Below are 18,333 nucleotides of genomic sequence, written 5' to 3' on the forward strand. Positions count from 1 at the left end.
TGGAGTTGTTGAAAAGATGTAATGAAATAATGTATATGAAGCTTCTAGCACAATACATCCCTATCTCCCAGTTTGTTCTATAAGTAACTGTAACGAGCTTATGGAAAGGTCACTAAATAGACAGCACAGTAGGCAGTAAACATTTAATATTATAATCTCTTCGGTTTCTTTAAAATCAATATAAAATATGTAATATATTAAGGGAGATACTTATATCCAATAATGCTCTCCAACCACTGCAAACATTCAACATTAAATAATGGGTCATTTCACCATCCTGGGCAACATGGTGAAACCCCATCTCTACTAAAAATACAAAAATTATGAGCATGGTGGCACGCACCTGTAGTCCCAGCTACTCGGGAGGCTGAGGCAGGAGAATCTCCTGAACCCGGGAGGGGGAGGTTGCAGTGAGCCGAGATTGCGCCACTGCACTCCAGCCTAATGAAGGAGCATGACTGTCTCAAAAAAAAAAAAAAAAAAGGATCATTTCTCATACAAAGATATCTCTATTGTTTAATGTATGCTTCTCCCAAAAACTTTCTGGAAAATGGTACATTTCCCCAAAATCCTCTTACCAACAAATATTTCGGTTTCCTATTTAGAAGAGCAAAAGCTCAGTAATTAATTCATCACGACTAAATTATATTTAGGATACTTTAGATATTGTACACATACAAATGATTCTTTTTTCAAACGTGCCTTAGTTTACCAAGGGCACAGCATCTTTGTAGCATATACGTGCTAAAAGATAATGGACTATTGCTTCTTTTCAAATGTTCTGTAATTAAAACATGTCACTAATTTAATCTGGTCCTTTGGCTTCTTCCACTTAATTACTTGAAGTGATTGTTTTGTTATACCGATTTTTCTCCTTTAATTTTGAAGCTGTAGATGTTTAGGTAGAGAACCTTGCTCCCAATCACTTTCTAATGAGACATGAATCTGGATCACAGGTCTGAATTCTGCAGTGTATGCAAACGATGGCTGCAAAGGAAGAAAGTGGCATTGTTTGAGAAACCAATCAAGTGAATAACACAATGGGTATAGGATGGTGAACTCATTTGACTATTGCCAGCAGCTTGAGCCTCAGGAGTGCTAATCAAAATTCACATGCAAAACTTCCCCATAGATTTAACAGTTTTGTACTGTTAAGCAGGGGCTCTCGCCATGTGAATGATCCACCACTGAGCCGAACAAAACGGAGACAGTTTTCTTTTAAAGTCCAGAGCAGATGAGAGCCATAAGGAGACAGAGGGTTTCATTTACTCTCAGGACACGATTGTGCCAGTGAACTAATGAGTCTCTTGGACCTTATGTTGCTCTGGCTTCAATTGAGGCGCGATTCTAATGGGCATGTAGTACTTCCTATCTGTCAAGTGTCTGGACAATGAGTCCCTCCAATGGATGAGAGAAATCTGGCAAGAAAAAGAGGTCAGCGTTGTACCTAGCACAGGCAGGAAACCTGGCTAATTAATGTATTTTCAACTATAACAAAACAAAAGCTTTCGCACAGAAATGTTAATTTTATTACAGAAGCTCTTAGCCTGTGGCTGAAGCACAGTTAACAGATGACTGAAATTCCATAGGTAAAAATCCTCCTCCTTTCCCCAATACACGAAAATATTTTTATAGACATAAAGGTCATTCTTTAAAACAATACATGGTTTTGGTGTTGTAACTTGCTTATTTTGCCCTTCAGTAAAGCTAGCAGATATAGAAATATTTTTGGACAATTATGAAGCCGATGCTGAAAGTTAGTGTCAGCACTACATAATCTTAACAATCTGCCTTTTTAAAAGTAGTGTACTGTTGAACTAAGCTTGAAAAAAAAAACCCCACTGGTGTATTAAATGGAGAACTAGAGAATACAAATGTTTATTCAAGCTACAGGGCTCCAGTTACACTCCATCTTAAACCAAGAGCAGATGCTGCCACCTAGATACATTCTGATGCTTTGGTTAACTAGATGTTGGCTTATCCTACTTTTTGAAAAATAGCAACAATAGCAGACAATAGTGGTTTGGTATAACAAAAAAGCATGATGAATGATAAAGAGCCACTTAAAAATTCATATAAATATAATTTCAATATAAATTTGAAGTTTTGAAAAAAAGGCATTTGTGTTTTGACAAATAGCAGCGAGTAAGCCTTTATTTAACTCTATAAATGCAGAAGATCAATGACTATTAGAAATAGGAGAAAACTTTCTAAAACATAAACAATAAAAACTGCATAATCCTGAAGCCTATGAGGTAGTAAATGCAGAGTGGATATCAGGAAGACTTAACTTTTTTCTTTTATCAGATTACTTTTTCCTGAATTTGAGAAGAAGAAGGGACTGTTCAACACTCTCAAGTAAAAACACAAATAAGTTTTGGTTCAATAAGTAAAATAAGATCACTTAATAAACAATTTTTTAAAAAGAGCATTTCATTAAAATCTGTTCTGACTCACCTCCTAGCACACAAAGCAAGCCAATTTCCCCTGGTTTTGATTTCTAACAGCAAAAGAAATATTGCCCTGTTTATTTCAGACTAGGATCCAAAAGGTTATGTACTCTTATTACAGGACCATTTCTTCGGCTTAGAGAGGTTTTTATTATCTTTGGACTGTTGTTCCTCTTCAAACTTCATTTTGTTTTCCTTTGTTACTCCTAGAATAGTTTCAATATCAGCAATGGCAGTCTGTAAGTAAATAGTAAAGACAATATTTATTAAAGACCTTTTACAATCCCTCTCCCCCAAGCATCCGCTCCTTTTGGGAGTTCACCATGGTTTAGAACACTTCTATTCAGAATACATTCTACCAACTGGCACTTGTCTACAAATTGTGGCTTACCAGTCTTGCTGAAATGAGTAAAAAAACTGAGAGTAAGAATTTGAAAAACTTTTTTTTTTTTTTTGAGACGGAGTTTCGCTCTTGTTACCCAGGCTGGAGTGCAATGGCGCGGTCTCGGCTCACTGCAACCTCCGCCTCCTGGGTTCAGGCAATTCTCCTGCCTCAGCCTCCTGAGTAGCTGGGATTACAGGCACATGCCACCATGCCCAGCTAATGTTTTCTATTTTTAGTAAAGACGGGGTTTCACCGTGTTGACCAGGATGGTTTCAATCTCTCGACCTCGTGATCCACCCGCCTCGGCCTCCCAAAGTGCTGGGATTACAGGCTTGAGCCACCGCGCCTGGCTTGAAAAACTTTTTAGAATTTTTATGCCTATGATGTTTAATAATAAAAAAAAATTGGGCTTTTAAATTGTAGGTCTTTAATCTTTTAATCTTATTTTTCTAGTAATTAAATTTTGCTTAACATTTTGTTAATATTGATTTGTGATAGGTTAGATAAAAACAAAACAAATGGTTCTTTATTATAGATAATTTGAGAAGCATTGGTCTAGTCACCCTAACATGAGGGCTAGCAGCCGGGTGTGGTGGCTCATGCCTGTAATCTCAGCACTTTGGGGGGCCAAGGCTGGCGGATCACAAGGTCAGGAGATCGAGATCATCCCGGCTAACATGGTGAAACCTCATCTCTACTAAAAATACAAAAAATTAGCCGGGCACGGTGGTATGTGCCTGTAGTCCCAGCTGCTTGGGAGGCTGAGGCAGGAGAATTGCTTGAACCCAAGAGGCGGAGGTTGGAGTGAGCCGAGGTCGTGCCACTGCACTCCAGTCCAGGTGACAGAGTGAGACTCCAACTCAAAAAAAAAAAAAAAAAAGAGGGCTAGCAGGCTGATGGGAAGGTTTCTTTCCATTGGTTGCTGGGAAGAAAAAAAATGACACCTTTTCATTTACTTTATTTATATTTTATTGAGGTATAATTCCCATATCATAAAATTCACCCTTATAAAGTATACAATTCAGTGGTTTTTAGTATATTTGCAAGTAACCATCACCACTATGTAATTCCAGAACATTTTCATCACCCCAAATAGAAGCCCTGCCCCCATTAGCAGTCACTCCCCATTTCATCCCACTCCCTCAGCCCCTGGCAACCACTAATCTATTTCTGTCTCTATGGATCTGCCTCTCCTGCACATTTCTTATAAATGAAACCATATAATATGTGACCTTTTGTGAATGCCTTCTTTTACCTAGCATAATGTTTTCAAGGTTCATCCATGTTGTAGCATGGATCAGTACTTTATTCCTTTTAGAGAGCTGAATAATATCCCATTATATAAAATATTATCCATAGAACAGAATAGAATAGAATGAAATTCACTTATTTCTTCATTGATGGATATTTGGGTTGTTGCTAATTTTTGGCTACTATGAATATTGCTTCTATGAATATTAATGTACATGTTTTTGTGTGCACATGTTTTCAATATGCTTGGGCATATACCTAGAAATGGAATTGCTGGGTCATATGGTAATTTGACACTTAATTTTTTTATAAACTGCTAAACTTTACATATCTGTGATACTATGTTACATTCTTACCAGCAATATGTGAGGGTTCCAGTTTCTCCACAGCCTTACCAACACTTGTTATTGCCTTTTTATTTAACTGTAGCCATCTTATTAGGTATAACATATTTTACTGTGGTTTTGATTTGTATTTCCCTAATAACTTACCATGTTGGGCATTCCTTCATATACTTCTTGGCCATTTGTACGCTTTTTTTTTTTTTTTTTTCGAGACAGGGTCTTGCTCTATCACCTGAGCTGGAGTGCAGTGGTGCGCTTATAACTCACTTCAGCCTTGACCTTCTGGGCGCAAGCAATCCTCCCTCGTCAACCTCCTGAGCAGCTGGAATTACAGGTGTGTGTCACCATACCTGGCTAATTAAAATTTGTGTATGTGTGCGTGTAGAGATGAGGTCTCACTATGTTGCCTGGGCTAGTCTCGAACTCCTGGCCTCGATGGTCCTCCCACTTCAGCCTCCCAAAGTGCTGGGATTACAGGTGTGAGCCATTACACCTGGCCTGCATATCTTCCTTGAAGAAATGTCTTCTCAAATCCTTTGCTCCCTTTTAAAATTGGGTTACTTGTCCTTCTGTGGTTGAGTTCTAAGGGCACTTTATATATTGTGGATACTATGCCTTACCAGATATATGAGTTGCAAATATTATTTCCCTTTCTGTAGGTCGTTGATAGTGTTCTTTGATGTACAAACTTCTAAATTTTGATGAAGTCTGATTTATCTATTTTCACTTTGATTGCTGTGCTTTAGGCACCATGTCTAAGAAACCACTGCTAGCCCAAGATCAAGAAGGTTTATATGTATTTTTTTTCCTGAGAGTTTTACAGTTTTAGCCCTTACATTTAAATCTTTGATCCATTTTAACTTAGGGTTTTTTTTTGTTGTTGTTGTTTTTTGAGACGGAGTCTCACTCTGTCGCCTGGGCTGGAGTGCAGTGGCACAATCTTGGCTCACTGCAACCTCTGCCTCCTAAGTTCAAGTGATTCTCCTGACTCAGCCTCCCAAGTAGCTAGGATTATACTGGCATGTCACCATGCCCAGCTAATTTTTGTATATTTAGTAGAGACAGGGTTTCACCACGTTGGCCAGGCTGTTCTTGAACTCCTGACCTTAGGTGATCCGCCTGCCTCGGCCCCCAAAGTGCTGGGATTACAGGTGTGAGCCACTGCACCCAGACCATTTTAACTTAATTTTTACATATGATGTGAGGTAGAGGTCTAACTTAATATTTGTATATGCCATTTATTTACAAGTTATTTTTTCTTCATTGAATTGTTTCAGCACCCTTGCCAAAAATCAGTTGGCCACTATGTATAAGTTTATTTCTGACTCAGTTCTATGCCATTGATCTATATTTCTATCCCTATGCCAGTACCACACTGTCTTGATTATTGTAGCTTTGTAGTAAGTTTTGAAATTGAGAAATGTGAGTTCTCTAACTTCTTTCTTCTTTTTAAGATTATTTTGGTTATTCTGGGTCTCTAACGTTTCCACATGAATTTTAGGATCATCTTATCAATTTCTGCAAAAAAGCCAGCTGGAATTTTGATCAGAATTACATTGAATCTATAGCTCAATTTGGGAATATCAGCATCTTAGCAGTATTGTCTTCTATTGAATGAATACAGACTCTTTCTGTTTAGTTAGGTCGTCTTTAATTTCTTTCACCCATGTCTTATAGTTTTCACTGCGAACATCTTACACTTTTGCTAAATTTATTTCTAAATATCTTATTCTTTTTGATGCTATTGCAACTTGAATTTTTAAAAAATGTATTTTTGCATTATCCATTACCCAAATACAATTGTCTTTTGTATACTATTTTATGTCTTATAAACTTGTTGATGGGTTCTTTAGAATTTTTCTTTTCTTTCCTTTTTTTAAGACTAGGTCTTTGTCTGTTACCCAGGCTGGAGTGCAGATCATGGCTCACTGCAGTCTCAACCTACCCACCTCAAGCCATCCTCCCATCTCAGCCTCCTAAGTAGCCAGGACCACAGGTGTGCCTCCACACCTGGCTAATTTCTTAGTTTTTAGATAGGGTCTGTCTATGCTACCTAGGCTGGTTTCAAACTCCTGGTTCAAGCAATCCTCTTGCCTCATAGGATTTTCTATTTATAAGAATTTGCCATTTGCAAATAGAAAGGCTGTTACTTTTATTTCTTCTTTTCTCCTTCTTCTTCTTAGCAGAGATGAGGTCTTGCTATGTTGCCCAGGCTGTTCTCAAACCCCTGAGTGCAAGTTATCTTCTCACCTTGGCCTTGCAAAGTGCTGGGATTACAGGTGGGGGCCACTGCACCCGGCACCTTTTACTTCCTTTTCTTGCCTAATTTTCTTGTCCAGAACCTCCAGACAATGATGAATACTGGTGGCAAGAGCAGGCACCTTTGTCTTATTCCTAATCTTGGGGAGAAGGCTTTTGGTCATGCAACATTAACTACGATATCAGCTGTAGGTTTTTTTGTAGATGTCTTTATAAGGTTGAGGAAGTTACCTTCTATTGTTACTTTGTCGAATATTTTTATCAGAAGAGAGTGTTGAATTTTGTTAAATGCATTGTCTGCATAATTTTCCTTTTTTTTTTTTGAGACGGAGTTCTGCTCTTGTTACCCAGGCTGGAGTGCAATGGCGCGATCTCAGCTCACCGCAACCTCCGCCTCCTGGGCTCAGGCAATTCTCCTGCCTCAGCCTCCTAAATAGCTGGGATTACAGGCACGCGCCACCATGCCCAGCTAGTTTTTTGTATTTTTAGTAGAGACGGGGTTTCACCATGTTGACCAGGAAGGTCTCGATCTCTTGACCTCGTGATCCACCCACCTCGGCCTCCCAAAGTGCTGGGATTACAGGCTTGAGCCACCGCGCCCGGCCAATTTTCCTTTTTTTTTATTCCTACTCCCGTTGCTTAGGCTCACTGCAGCCTCAACCTCCTGGGCTCAAATGATTCTCCCATCCCAGCCTCCTAAGTAACTGGGACTACAGGCATGAGCCACCACACCTGGCTAATTTTTGTAGAGATGGGGTTTCACCACATTGCCAAGGCTGGTCTTGGACTCCTGCGATCAAGCAATGTACCCACCTCAGCTTCCCAAAGTGCTAGAATTACAGGCATGAGCCACAGTGCCCAGCCTCATCACCTTCCATTTTCATTTAGCCTTTACTTTGCTGGTAAATCCTTGTTTAAAAACTGAAAATATCTACCATAATGCCACTAGGTAGAATACAGAAAAACTAGCAAAGATGAATCTATTCCACTGCTTCAAGTTTTTGTTATTATACCTATATTACTGAGATTTAAAGTTTTTGCTTTCAGATGTAACAAGAGTAAAAGTCCAGAAAACAATCATTCATCTGAGAAGGCTAGAAACCATGACGTAATTAAAAGCTACCCAAGAACATCTGACTTGATGATTCTGAAAGTCGGAGAAAGGGCAGAGAAATAGTTTTCATTTTGTCAGGGGTGGTTGACTCTGCCAACAGCAAGACAGGCTCAGAATCAACTTAGTCTGCATGGATTTGAGGTTAAACCACCTGATCCTCATTATTAGCTATATTTAGACAGGGCGAATGGATCAAATGCAGAGAGGCTCAAAGTTGTGCACATGGCACTAACAGGTAAGATGATGCTACAAGCTAGCAGGAACTGAAAACGTAAATGAGAAGTCGGGCAAGGTGGTTCATGCCTGTAAACCCAGTACTTTGTGAGTCCAAGGGGGAAGATCCCTTGAGCTCTGGAGCTTGAGACCAGCCTAGGCAAGAGAGTGAGATATCCCATCTCTAAAAAAAAACAAAAACAGTAAATGATGAGCATAGATCCTTTAGGACCAGTGAACATTGATGTAATATTTGGTCTATCTTTTCCTGAATCTTCTCAATCATGTGGTAGGGAAAGCAGTGGTCATTCTTCCAGCTCATAAAATCATATTGTTAATGTTATTGGTTTAAAGGAGTTAGGCTGTAGCTTGAATTAAAAATGTATTACAATTACAATTTTATGAAGCTTTTGCTGGACTTTTAGTATATGTGCTGCCAAAGAGAGCACTTTGCTGGACTTTTAAGGGAAAACCACAGGTGCTTTCTGATTGTGTCCTTTGAATGAATGAAGGCCTAGGCTAGGAATTCGATTCATACCTTGCTGTTCAATACCATATGATCATCTCTGCTCAGACAGTATTTCAGAAACTCCGTATAGACCTTGTTCCTGTAGTTTAGTTTGGAGACTTCTAGTCAATTATACTCAACTGGATTTGATGGACCAACATCTTTAAAGGTCATATAGAGGCTTCTAAAGATTAGCATGAAATAATTCAACCCACTTTGGAGAAACGGGTAGGGTAGATTGCCCACATACATGCTATATTTTCTGCTTCTCCTTAATACACATTGCTTTCTTGGGTCTTAGAACTTCTCTGGCTCTAGAAACAAGGGCTACCCAGGAATCACTAGTCAGACGCTGTATTATCTGGAATATAAATAGGTAACATTCACAATTTTTGGTTGTGACAATCACTGTTTTGGTTCCATTGTGACATTTCTGACTCACTTTCAGCATCAGAAAGCTCTGCTATCTTATGAGCTGTGGTTTGAAAATGGCAGCAAGTTAAAAGTCAACTCTATTTCAAAGAAGTTTCAGACTATTAAATTTAACTAACGGCTTCAGTGGGAACCTTACGGTATTGACCCTGCACATTGTAAAATATGTACTGCTTACAATAAAAAAAAGATGGTTTAGCACTTGTTTACAATACAGCATGAGGTATTTTCAGCCCTTGTATAGAAATTAACCAGAATCGTTAGTTAATTAACACCTCACCTTAAAATTGGTCTCGCCTTGCATATTAGGTGCTGATATTTCTTGATGGATGATGAAGAGATTGTGAGCAAAGGTCATGAGGACCCCCTGGAGATCCTCGCCGATTGTTCTGTTAATGATATCCAAACAAATGAGTTTACCAACGATTCCCCTCACATGCTTAAAAACAATCGCCCTCTCATTTGTGCCTGTCTGGTGATGGAATTTAATGAGTATTTTCAATCTCACAAGGTGGCAATCTTCAGGGAGATATGAAAGATGAGACTCCATTTTAACTTGTCAACAAAAAGGATTTGTGTAATAAATATTTTTTATTAATCAACTTAGAAAAATATAGCAATAGGGTCAGTCATTTCTAGCGAAAGGCTACCACTGAGCTAGGATGTTGTATGAGCTCATTTTAAAAATGGTTTAAGTTAGTTTAGGAGAACTGTCGCTAAGTGTGATCCTTGCTGAATGATTTCCCTGTCTGTGGAGACATTTGCATCTCAGTATTCTGGAGACTTTTGTCTGGGGTTGATTTTCTATTTCATGTATACAAGCTATTCCTGCTACTTAATGAGAGTGCCCTCCCTATGTTCAGAGGAGAATATGCCCTGTTCATGATCAGTCGTCTTTAGAAGCCCAAACATCCACTTTAAAAAGATTTCAGAGACAGCTTGCAAACCATCCTGCAGCATTATAGGGCTTCCTATACAAGGTGGTCACTCAGTGTAGACTTGTGGTGTAGAGAAAAGAACAGGATCAGGAGACAGATCACATACTGTGTGACCCAGGCTAATCATTTCCCCTCTCTAAGCCTGTTTCCCATCTATAATATGAGGATCAATTAATTTGAAGGCCCTTCCCTGTTCTGACATTATCTGGTTCTATGACCGCAGTTAGGGATGAGAATAAGATGGGCAGAAAACAGTAGAACAGGACTAAAGGGTTTCAAGAGACCCATATCAAAGGTGCCCTCCCTGAAGGATGTGTGAATGCAATAACTATCTAGAGGGTACATCAATAGGGCTATTTCTACCACTGAAGGCTAGCCTGCACATCAAGGCATGCTTGCCTGAAATCTCAGGTGCAGGTGTAGGGACAGCTGGGCAAGTTCCTCTTGGTTACCAGTCTAATTATTCATTCTGCAGGCTTCAGCATCAAATCCACCTTGCTGCTAGGTCAGTTTTACGACTGCGAGTTTCTCTGTTCATGAAACAGCCTCTTCTTCTCTTACTTTCTGTGATGGTTTTCCTCCTGCCTGGTTCCTCTATACCCAAGTACCCCTCTGCATAGCTCACCCTGTGGCCCACACCTCAGGAACTCTGCCTCTACCTTGGTGATACTACCCCCGTCTCATCCCATCAATTCCAGGACACAAGTCCTGCTCCTGAGTGTCAGCCTCTGCTGCGCTCTGCTGCCTGCTGACAGGCTTGCCTCATGCCATCCCCTTCCAGCTTGGGTCTCCAAAAGTGGCCTCCTCTCTGAGTGCCTCTGGTGGAGCTCCCCCTGACCTAGCTCTCAGGTTGTCCCTTTACGCTTTGTCGTTGGAACTTTCCTGATGGTATGAGCTGGTTGCTTCTCAGGATGACCACCTCCAGGCACCTGAATCCTGGCTGCTTTGTTTGGCCTGTCTGGCTGCTCTTCGCCCAGCACCCAAAGGGAGCTCACCCCTCCCAGCCTTATTGTATGTTCACAGGGGTTTGTCTAGTTCCAGTCCTGTCCCAGCTTCTCCTTTGCAGTTAATCTTTCATGCCAGCTGGTGCCCAGTAAGACACAGTTCCTATCTCTGTGTTCTGATTTCTACTTCTTTGTACCTAACTAACCTATCTGTCTGAATTCCTGAGCTTAGAAATACACTTAGACCTTGAAAATTTCCTGCTTAGATTCATAACTTGGGTAAATACAAATTTCATATTCCCCTGCTTGCCAACTTCAAATCCAGATGACTGCCTGGTTCTCCTAGTCCCAGTTGCTCCCGGCAAATCCTGGTCGGTGGTCTACGTTCTGCCCAGCCCTGACATCACAGTGTCAAGTTTGGGGAGAGCGAAATGGGAAGTATTTCATCTCTGATCTTCCAGCTCCTAGTGCACTGCTGTTCCCCTTTCCTGGCTTGTCAGCAGCTGGTATGCTAGACCACATTTACCTGTTTCCTGTGTGCCCAACTCACTACAGTGGCAGCTTCCTGAGGGCATGGCTTGTTGCTGTTTTCCTAACACCTAGAGTTGTGCTTAGTACTGTTGATAAAATGCTTTCAAATTTTCTGGTAGAGAAAGGTGGAGCGGGGAGGGAGCTGAGGGGCAGAACATCACTGGGAAGCAAAGGGCAGATCCTTCCCTGCACATGCCCAGAGGTGTCACTGGCTCTGTCATCATTCTGGATGTGAAGGCCCTGGGAAGATACGATGAAGGCATGCTTGTTGGGATGTTACGGATTGAGGTCTCATTTCTGTTGCTATCAGGGCAGTGTGACAAATGGGTGAAGAGTCCCTATGGGGAAGCGACTTTCTTAACAAGAACCAAAACGTTTTGCATGTTTATGGGATCTTGGAGAATGACTGAAACTGGAGGGGAGGACTCAAAGAGTTTCATTCATTGTAGACTTTGTAATGTAGTGAAAAGACTTCCCAGGTAACCAAAAGCATTTAAGACTGTAAGTGCCCGATTAAACTGTAGCCACATTCTAGTTCCAAAGGGGAAGAAACCAGAACATTTACCTAAGTTCCAAAGGATCAAGGAGGCTGGGCGTGGTGGCTCACATCTGTAATCTCAGCACTTTGGGAGGCCGAGGCAGGTGGATCACCTGAGGTCAGGAGTTCAAGACCAGCCTGACCAAATGGTGAAACCCCATCTCTCTTAAAAAATACAAAAATTAGCCGGACATGGTGGTGAGTACCTGTAATCCCAGCTCCTCAGGAGGCTGAGGCAGGAGACTCGCTAGAACCCGGGAGGTGAAGGTTGCAGTGAGTAGAGATAGCACCATTGCACTCCAGCCTGGGGGACAGAGCGAGGCTTCATTTCAAAAGAAAAAAAAAGTATCAATGGGGGTGAATATCACTGTATTGGGAATGGTGTGTTATAACTGATCATGCTTTGGCAGAACCAAGGACTGTATTTTGGATCAGGAAGTTGAAGCCTGTCCTATGCAGCCATTGCTTGCAGTGCACACCTCTTTGGATCAGTTTCTAAGAGACTGACCACAGTAGGGCAGAGGGGAGGTTGAGGAGGGAGGGACTGAGGTTGCACAGGAACATCAGTGCTTAGTAGAGGCACTGGCTATTTGGTTAGTTTTTATGAGACCAGATCTTTGTGTATATGTTTCTGTGTGTTTCAGTGTGAAGCCACCATGTCTACACTGCTACAGAGGTTACAAGGAAGAGAAATATAGGGCAGAGACAGTTTTCAATTAGGTAGGATGACTTAAAGGTACCATATGCCAAAATATGAAATAAGAGATGACTCAAGGTTGTGGTTCTAAAATTCTGAGTCCCAGATAGGAGACAGCTTTGCTAGGCTCCAAAATACCCCAGAGAGAAATCTGGGAGAAGTGCGGAAGCCTCTGAGTGTTGCCAGCAGCCTGTGCTTAGCACACGCGTATCTTGAAAAGATTGCATCCGGGCTGAAACTGGATCTGAGGAGGGGCCACAGATCCTGCTTGTTGGGGGGACGTCGTGAGAAATCACCAGAGCACAGAGCACTTTTCTAAGCATGCCAGAATGACAACTGCCTTCCACAGTTAGGATAATTGAGTGGGGTCCTCATCAGTGAGACCTGATGTGCCTTATCTGTGTTTGTGTTTAAGTATAATATGTTGTTAAGTCTAAACCTTATCCATCAATTTTGGATAATCGATTATATTTATAACCCCCCACTAACACATTTACAGTCATTTTATAAAATACCTGAAGATCTAAATACAGACTTTTTTTTTTTTTTTTTTTTTTTTTTTGAGACAGAGTCTAATTCTGTTGCCAGGCTGGAGTGCAGTGGAGTGATCTTGGCTCACCGTAACCTCCGACTCCCTGGTTCAAGCGATTCTCCTGCCTCAGCCTCCTGAGTAGCTGGGATTATAGGCATATGCCACCATGCCCAGCTAATTTGTTTTGTATTTTTAGTAGAGACGGGTTTCAGCATGTTGGCCAGGATGGTCTTGATCTCCTGACCTCATGATATACCCTCCTTGGCCTCCCAAAGTGCTGGGATTACAGGTGTGAGTCACTACGCCTGGCCTCTAAATATAGACTTCTAATAAATCAGCATGCTGATTAAAATGCATGAGAAGCAACATTCTTGTTAGTTGTGATTATTTCTTAGCTTAATACAACTCTCAGAAACACTTCATACTCACAACATTCCCAACTTGTCTCTCTTCAGGTGTTCATATAATATAAAAACAGTTCCTTGCCTGTCCTGTAAAATTTGAATGGGGAGAAAAGAAATAGTATATTATCTCAGAAACAAAGTACATAAAATGTTACTAGCACAGAAAGACTACTAAGATTGATCTGATTTGAAATCAAGAGCTACCTTCAAATATTGTGAGAACACATTTGAAAAGGCTGTCTTTAGAATTTGGAGTAAGTATTATTCTAGGACAGTGTTTTTTGAATATGATCCTCAGAACACCTGCATCAGAATCATCTAGTGTGCTTGTTAAGAAAGCATTTTCAGCTGGGTGCGGTGGCTCACACACGTAATCCCAACACTTTGGGAGGCCGAGGTGGGTGGATCACAAGATCAGGAGAACAAGACCATCCTGGCTAACACGATGAAACCCCGTCTCTACTAAAAATACAAAAAATTAGCCAGGTGTGGTGGCATGTACCTGTAATCCCAGCTACTTGGGAGGCTGAGGCAGGAGAATCACTTGAACCTGGGAGGCGGAGGTTGCAGTGAGCCCAGATCGTTCTACTGCACTCCAGCCTGGGCAACAGAGTGAGACTCTGCCTCAAAAAAGAAAAAAAAAAGGCATTTTCATGGGCATCATCCAAGCTCAGAAGACTTGGCAGGCAATCTGCCTTTTACCGCACTTCTTGGATGATTCTTGTGTATACCAAAATTTGAAAACCACTGTTGTAAGAGTGATGGTTTAAAAAAATATAGGGTAGGCTGGGCACTGTGGCTCACTCCTGTAATCCCAGCACTTTGAGAGGCTGAGCCAAGTGGATCACCTGAGGTCAGGGGTTCAAGACCAGTCTGGCCAACATGATGAAACCCTGTCTCTACTAAAAAAAGTAGTTGTGAATGATGGTGGGTGCCTGTACTCCCAGCTACTTCAGAGGCTGAGGCAGAAGAATCACTTGAACCCAGAAGGCAGAGGTTGCAGTGAGCCGAGGTTGCGCCATTGCACTCCAGCCTGGGCAACAAGAGCAAAACTCTGTCTCAAAAAAAAAAAAAGTATATATATATATACATGCATATATATATTATATGAATGTTAGGAACCAGGCCACACAGCAGGAGGTGAGCAGCAGGCAAGCAAGCATTACTGCAGGAGCTCTGCCTTCTGTCAGATCAGCGGTGGCATGAGATTCTCATAGGAGCGAGAAACCTATTGTGAACTGTGTAAACAAGGGATGTAGGTTGCATGCTCCTTATGAGAATCTAACTAATGCCTGATGATCTGAGGTGGAACAGCTTAATCCTAAAACCACACCCCCTCTAACACCCTCCATGTCCATGGAAACATTGTCTTCCATGAAACCGGTCCCTGGTGCCAAAAAGGTTGGGGACCGCTGGTCTACGGCACTCCCTGCTGCCTTATCAGTCTGTGGGAGATATTTTATAATTCTGTAAATTATAGGTAACTGAGAGACAAGCAAATCCTGTCCAGTCTGATAAAGGCTCAGTTGATTTCCTTTTTCTGCTCCCCTTGTGGAAAAACCTATTTTGCCTCCATTTGCAAATTTCAATATTCCTGATCTATACAGATGTCTGTTTTGGAATTCTCTTTTGAGCCCATTATAATATCTGCCTAGTTCCCTCTTTTTGTTTGTTTTGTTTTTTGGAGACAGGGTCTCACTCTGTCACCCAGGCTGGAATTCAGTGGTTCAGTCACAGCTCACTACAGCCTCGACCTCCCCAAGCTCAGGTGATCCTCCCACCTCAGCCTCCTGAGTAGTTGGGACCACAAACATGTGCCTCCACACTCATCTAAGTTTTGTATATGGTTTTTGGTAGAGATAGAGTTTCACTATGTTGCCTAGGCTGGTCTTGAACTCCTGGGCTCAAGTGATCCTCCCAGCCTCAGCCTCCCAAAGTGCTAGGATTACAGGCGTGAGCCACTGTGCCTGGCAGTTCCACCTGTTAAATAAAATCCTTATCATGCATTTATTTTTATATCTGTATGAGAGGCATGGCTTTACTTTTTTTTTTTTTTTAATTATCTTTTGACAGTTTTCTCAAAATAAATAAGAAGTCACCCTGAAGTTGTCCAGCAGTGGAAATGACTGCCCTGCGAAGTTGTGAACTTCCTGTTACTAGAAGCCCAAAAAAGAAAACTATATTTTGGGGCTTTAGGGAAAAAAATCACATGCCAGAATTATGACCACTCATCAACTTCCCACGTTATCAGGAAATCTGAGCTTTAGGACAGACAGTAGACTAAATAGTGGCTGCCACTGCTGGCTGCACATCAGAGTCATCTAATGCCTGGGCTCTACTTCCAGAAATGCTGATTTATTCGGTCTTGGGTGGGCCATGGGCATAGGGCCATGCTGAGTCATACTGGAGCCTGAGGCAAAGGCAAAAATCAGTAATCTGGTCCTGTTTTCATTAAAAATTTTGGTATTTTATTCATAACAATTTTTTTCCAGCAATTTTGATTGTCAAAATATTGCACTAAAATATTACTTATTTTTATTAATGAGGGTTGTGTGTGTCTCTGTGTTTCCTTAAATTTTGTGCTCAGGCAGAGTGCCTCACTTGCTTTACCCTAATCGCAGCCCTGCATGAGCATCTACATTCTTTTTTTTTTTTGAGACTGAGTCTCACTCTGTTGCTCAGGCTGGAGTGCAGTGGTGCGATCTCAGCTCATTGCAACTCTGCCTCCTGGGTTCAAGCAATTCTCCTGTCTCAGCTTCCCGGGTAGCTGGGACTACAGGTGTCTGCCACCATGCCTGTCTAATTTCTGTATTTTTAGTAAAGACAGGGTTTCACTATATTGGTCAGGCTGGTCTCGAACTCCTGACCTCATGTGATCCACCCACCTTGGCCTCCCAAAGTGTTGGCATTACAGATGAAAGCCAACCCACCCAGCTGGGATCTGCATTCTTTAAAGCTCCTCACTGAGGTCACTCTCATGGGCAGTCAGTTGAAAACCACTGCCTAGTACATCTCTTGCATCCCTTACTATGCTGTCCAATATGGTAGCCAATAGTCACACAGGGCAACTGAGAACTTGAAATGCTAGTAGTATGACAAATTGAGACATGTCATAGCTTTCAAAGACTTAGTACAAAAAAAAAGTAGGAATATCTCAATAATTTTCATACTGATTACATTTTGAAATGATAATATTTTTGAATATACTGGATTAAATAAAATATATTTTAAAAATTAATCTTACCTATTTCTTTTACTTTTAAAAAATACTGCCCCAAGAAAATTTTGAATGATCTCTGTGGCTTACATTAGTGGTTTTCATTATATTTCTATTGGATGGTGCTATTCCAGGGACCTGTTGTTAACACAAATATCACAAGTTCTTTCCAATAAGTGGTTCCCATTTTATAATTTTATATCCTCCTTTAAAAAAATAGTTTTATATTGGCTGGGCACAGTGGCTCACACCTGTAATCCCAGTTACTTGGGAGACCAAGGCAGGAGATCGCTTGAACCCAGGAGACGGAGGTTGCAATGAGCCGAGATCGCGCCACTGCATTCCAGCCTGGGTGGCAGAGCGAGACTCCATCTCAAAAAAGAAAATAAAAAAAAGTTCCACATTGAGAATGAGCTTCAGCAATGATCTGGCATCAAATCCCTGTCTGCAGACCAAATTCATAGAGGTTTCATTTCCAAGAATGTGTGGGATATTTACTGGATTTTTTTCCTGCTGGGAGTAGAATGCTTTGTGGTGGAGACTTTTCTTTCAATACTTTAAAATTATGATCCCATTGTCTTCTAGCTTTCATAGATTATGTTGAAAAGTGGCTGGATGAGGTGGCTGACACCTGTAATCCCAGCACCTTGGGAGGCTGAGGCAGGCAGATCATGAGGTCAGGAGTTCGAGACCAGCCAGGCCAACATAGTGAAACCCTGTCTCTACCTAAAATACAAAAAATTAGCCGGGTGTGGTGACACACACCTGTAATCCCAGCTACTCAGGAGTCTGAGGCAGGAGAATCGTTTGAACCCGAGAGGAGGTGGTTGCAGTGAGCTGAGATCATGCCACTGCACTCCAGCCTGGGTGACAGTGCGAGACTCCATCTCAAAAAAGGCAAAAAAAAGAAAGAAAGAAAGAAAGAGAGAGAGAGAAAGAAAGAAAGAAGGAAGGAAGGAAAGAAGGAAGGAAGGAAAGAGAGAGAGAGAGAAAGAAAGAAAGAAAGAAAGAAAAAAGAAAGAAAAAGAAAACTTAGCTGTCAGTCTTATTGATCATTTGAAGGCAAGGTAATTATCTTTTCTAGCTACTTTTAAGATTTTCTGCTTCTTGGCCAGGTGGTGGCTCATGCCTGTAATCCCAGCACTTTGGGAGGCTGAGGCAGGTAGATCAGGAGGTCAAGAGATCAAGATCATCCTGGCTAACATGGTGAAACCCCGTCTCTCTAAAAATAAAAAAATTAGGTGGGCAGGTGATGCGCACCTGTAGTTCCAGCTACTCGGGAGGCTGAGGCAGGAGAATCACTTGAACCCAGGAGGAGGTTGCAGTGAGCTGAGATCATGCCACTGCATTCTAGCCTGGTGACAGAATGAGACTCCATCTCAAAAAAAAAAAAAAAAGATCCAGCCCGGGCGACAGTGTGAGACTCTATCTCAAAAACATAAATTGAAAAAATTAAAAAATAAATTTGTTTCTCTTTAATTTTCAGTAGTATAATCATGATGTTCCCAGGTGTGATCTTTCTTTTATTCATCTGGCCTGAGGTTTTTAGTGCTTTTTGAATGAGATTTGATATGTG

At 41.3% G+C, this 18,333-nt stretch overlaps 1 protein-coding gene across 3 annotated transcripts in view; it reads right to left on the reverse strand.

Annotated features, from left to right (window-relative positions):
- Positions 1-1,519: 1,519 nt before the first annotated feature.
- Positions 1,520-18,333, reverse strand: part of IQCH (IQ motif containing H) — a 267,605-nt gene continuing 250,791 nt past the window's right edge. For all 3 annotated transcript variants that reach the window (XM_074392752.1, XM_074392750.1, XM_074392751.1), the window contains 3 exons: positions 13,566-13,627; positions 9,237-9,345; positions 1,520-2,687 (listed from right to left, as the gene is read on the reverse strand). In XM_074392752.1, coding sequence (XP_074248853.1) covers positions 2,553-2,687; positions 9,237-9,345; positions 13,566-13,627 — 306 coding nt within the window. In that variant the 3' untranslated portion in view covers positions 1,520-2,552. The remainder of the gene's footprint in view (positions 2,688-9,236; positions 9,346-13,565; positions 13,628-18,333) is intronic.

The sequence above is a fragment of the Saimiri boliviensis genome, chromosome 2 (genome assembly GCF_048565385.1).
Source record: "Saimiri boliviensis isolate mSaiBol1 chromosome 2, mSaiBol1.pri, whole genome shotgun sequence".
NCBI lineage: Eukaryota > Metazoa > Chordata > Mammalia > Primates > Cebidae > Saimiri > Saimiri boliviensis.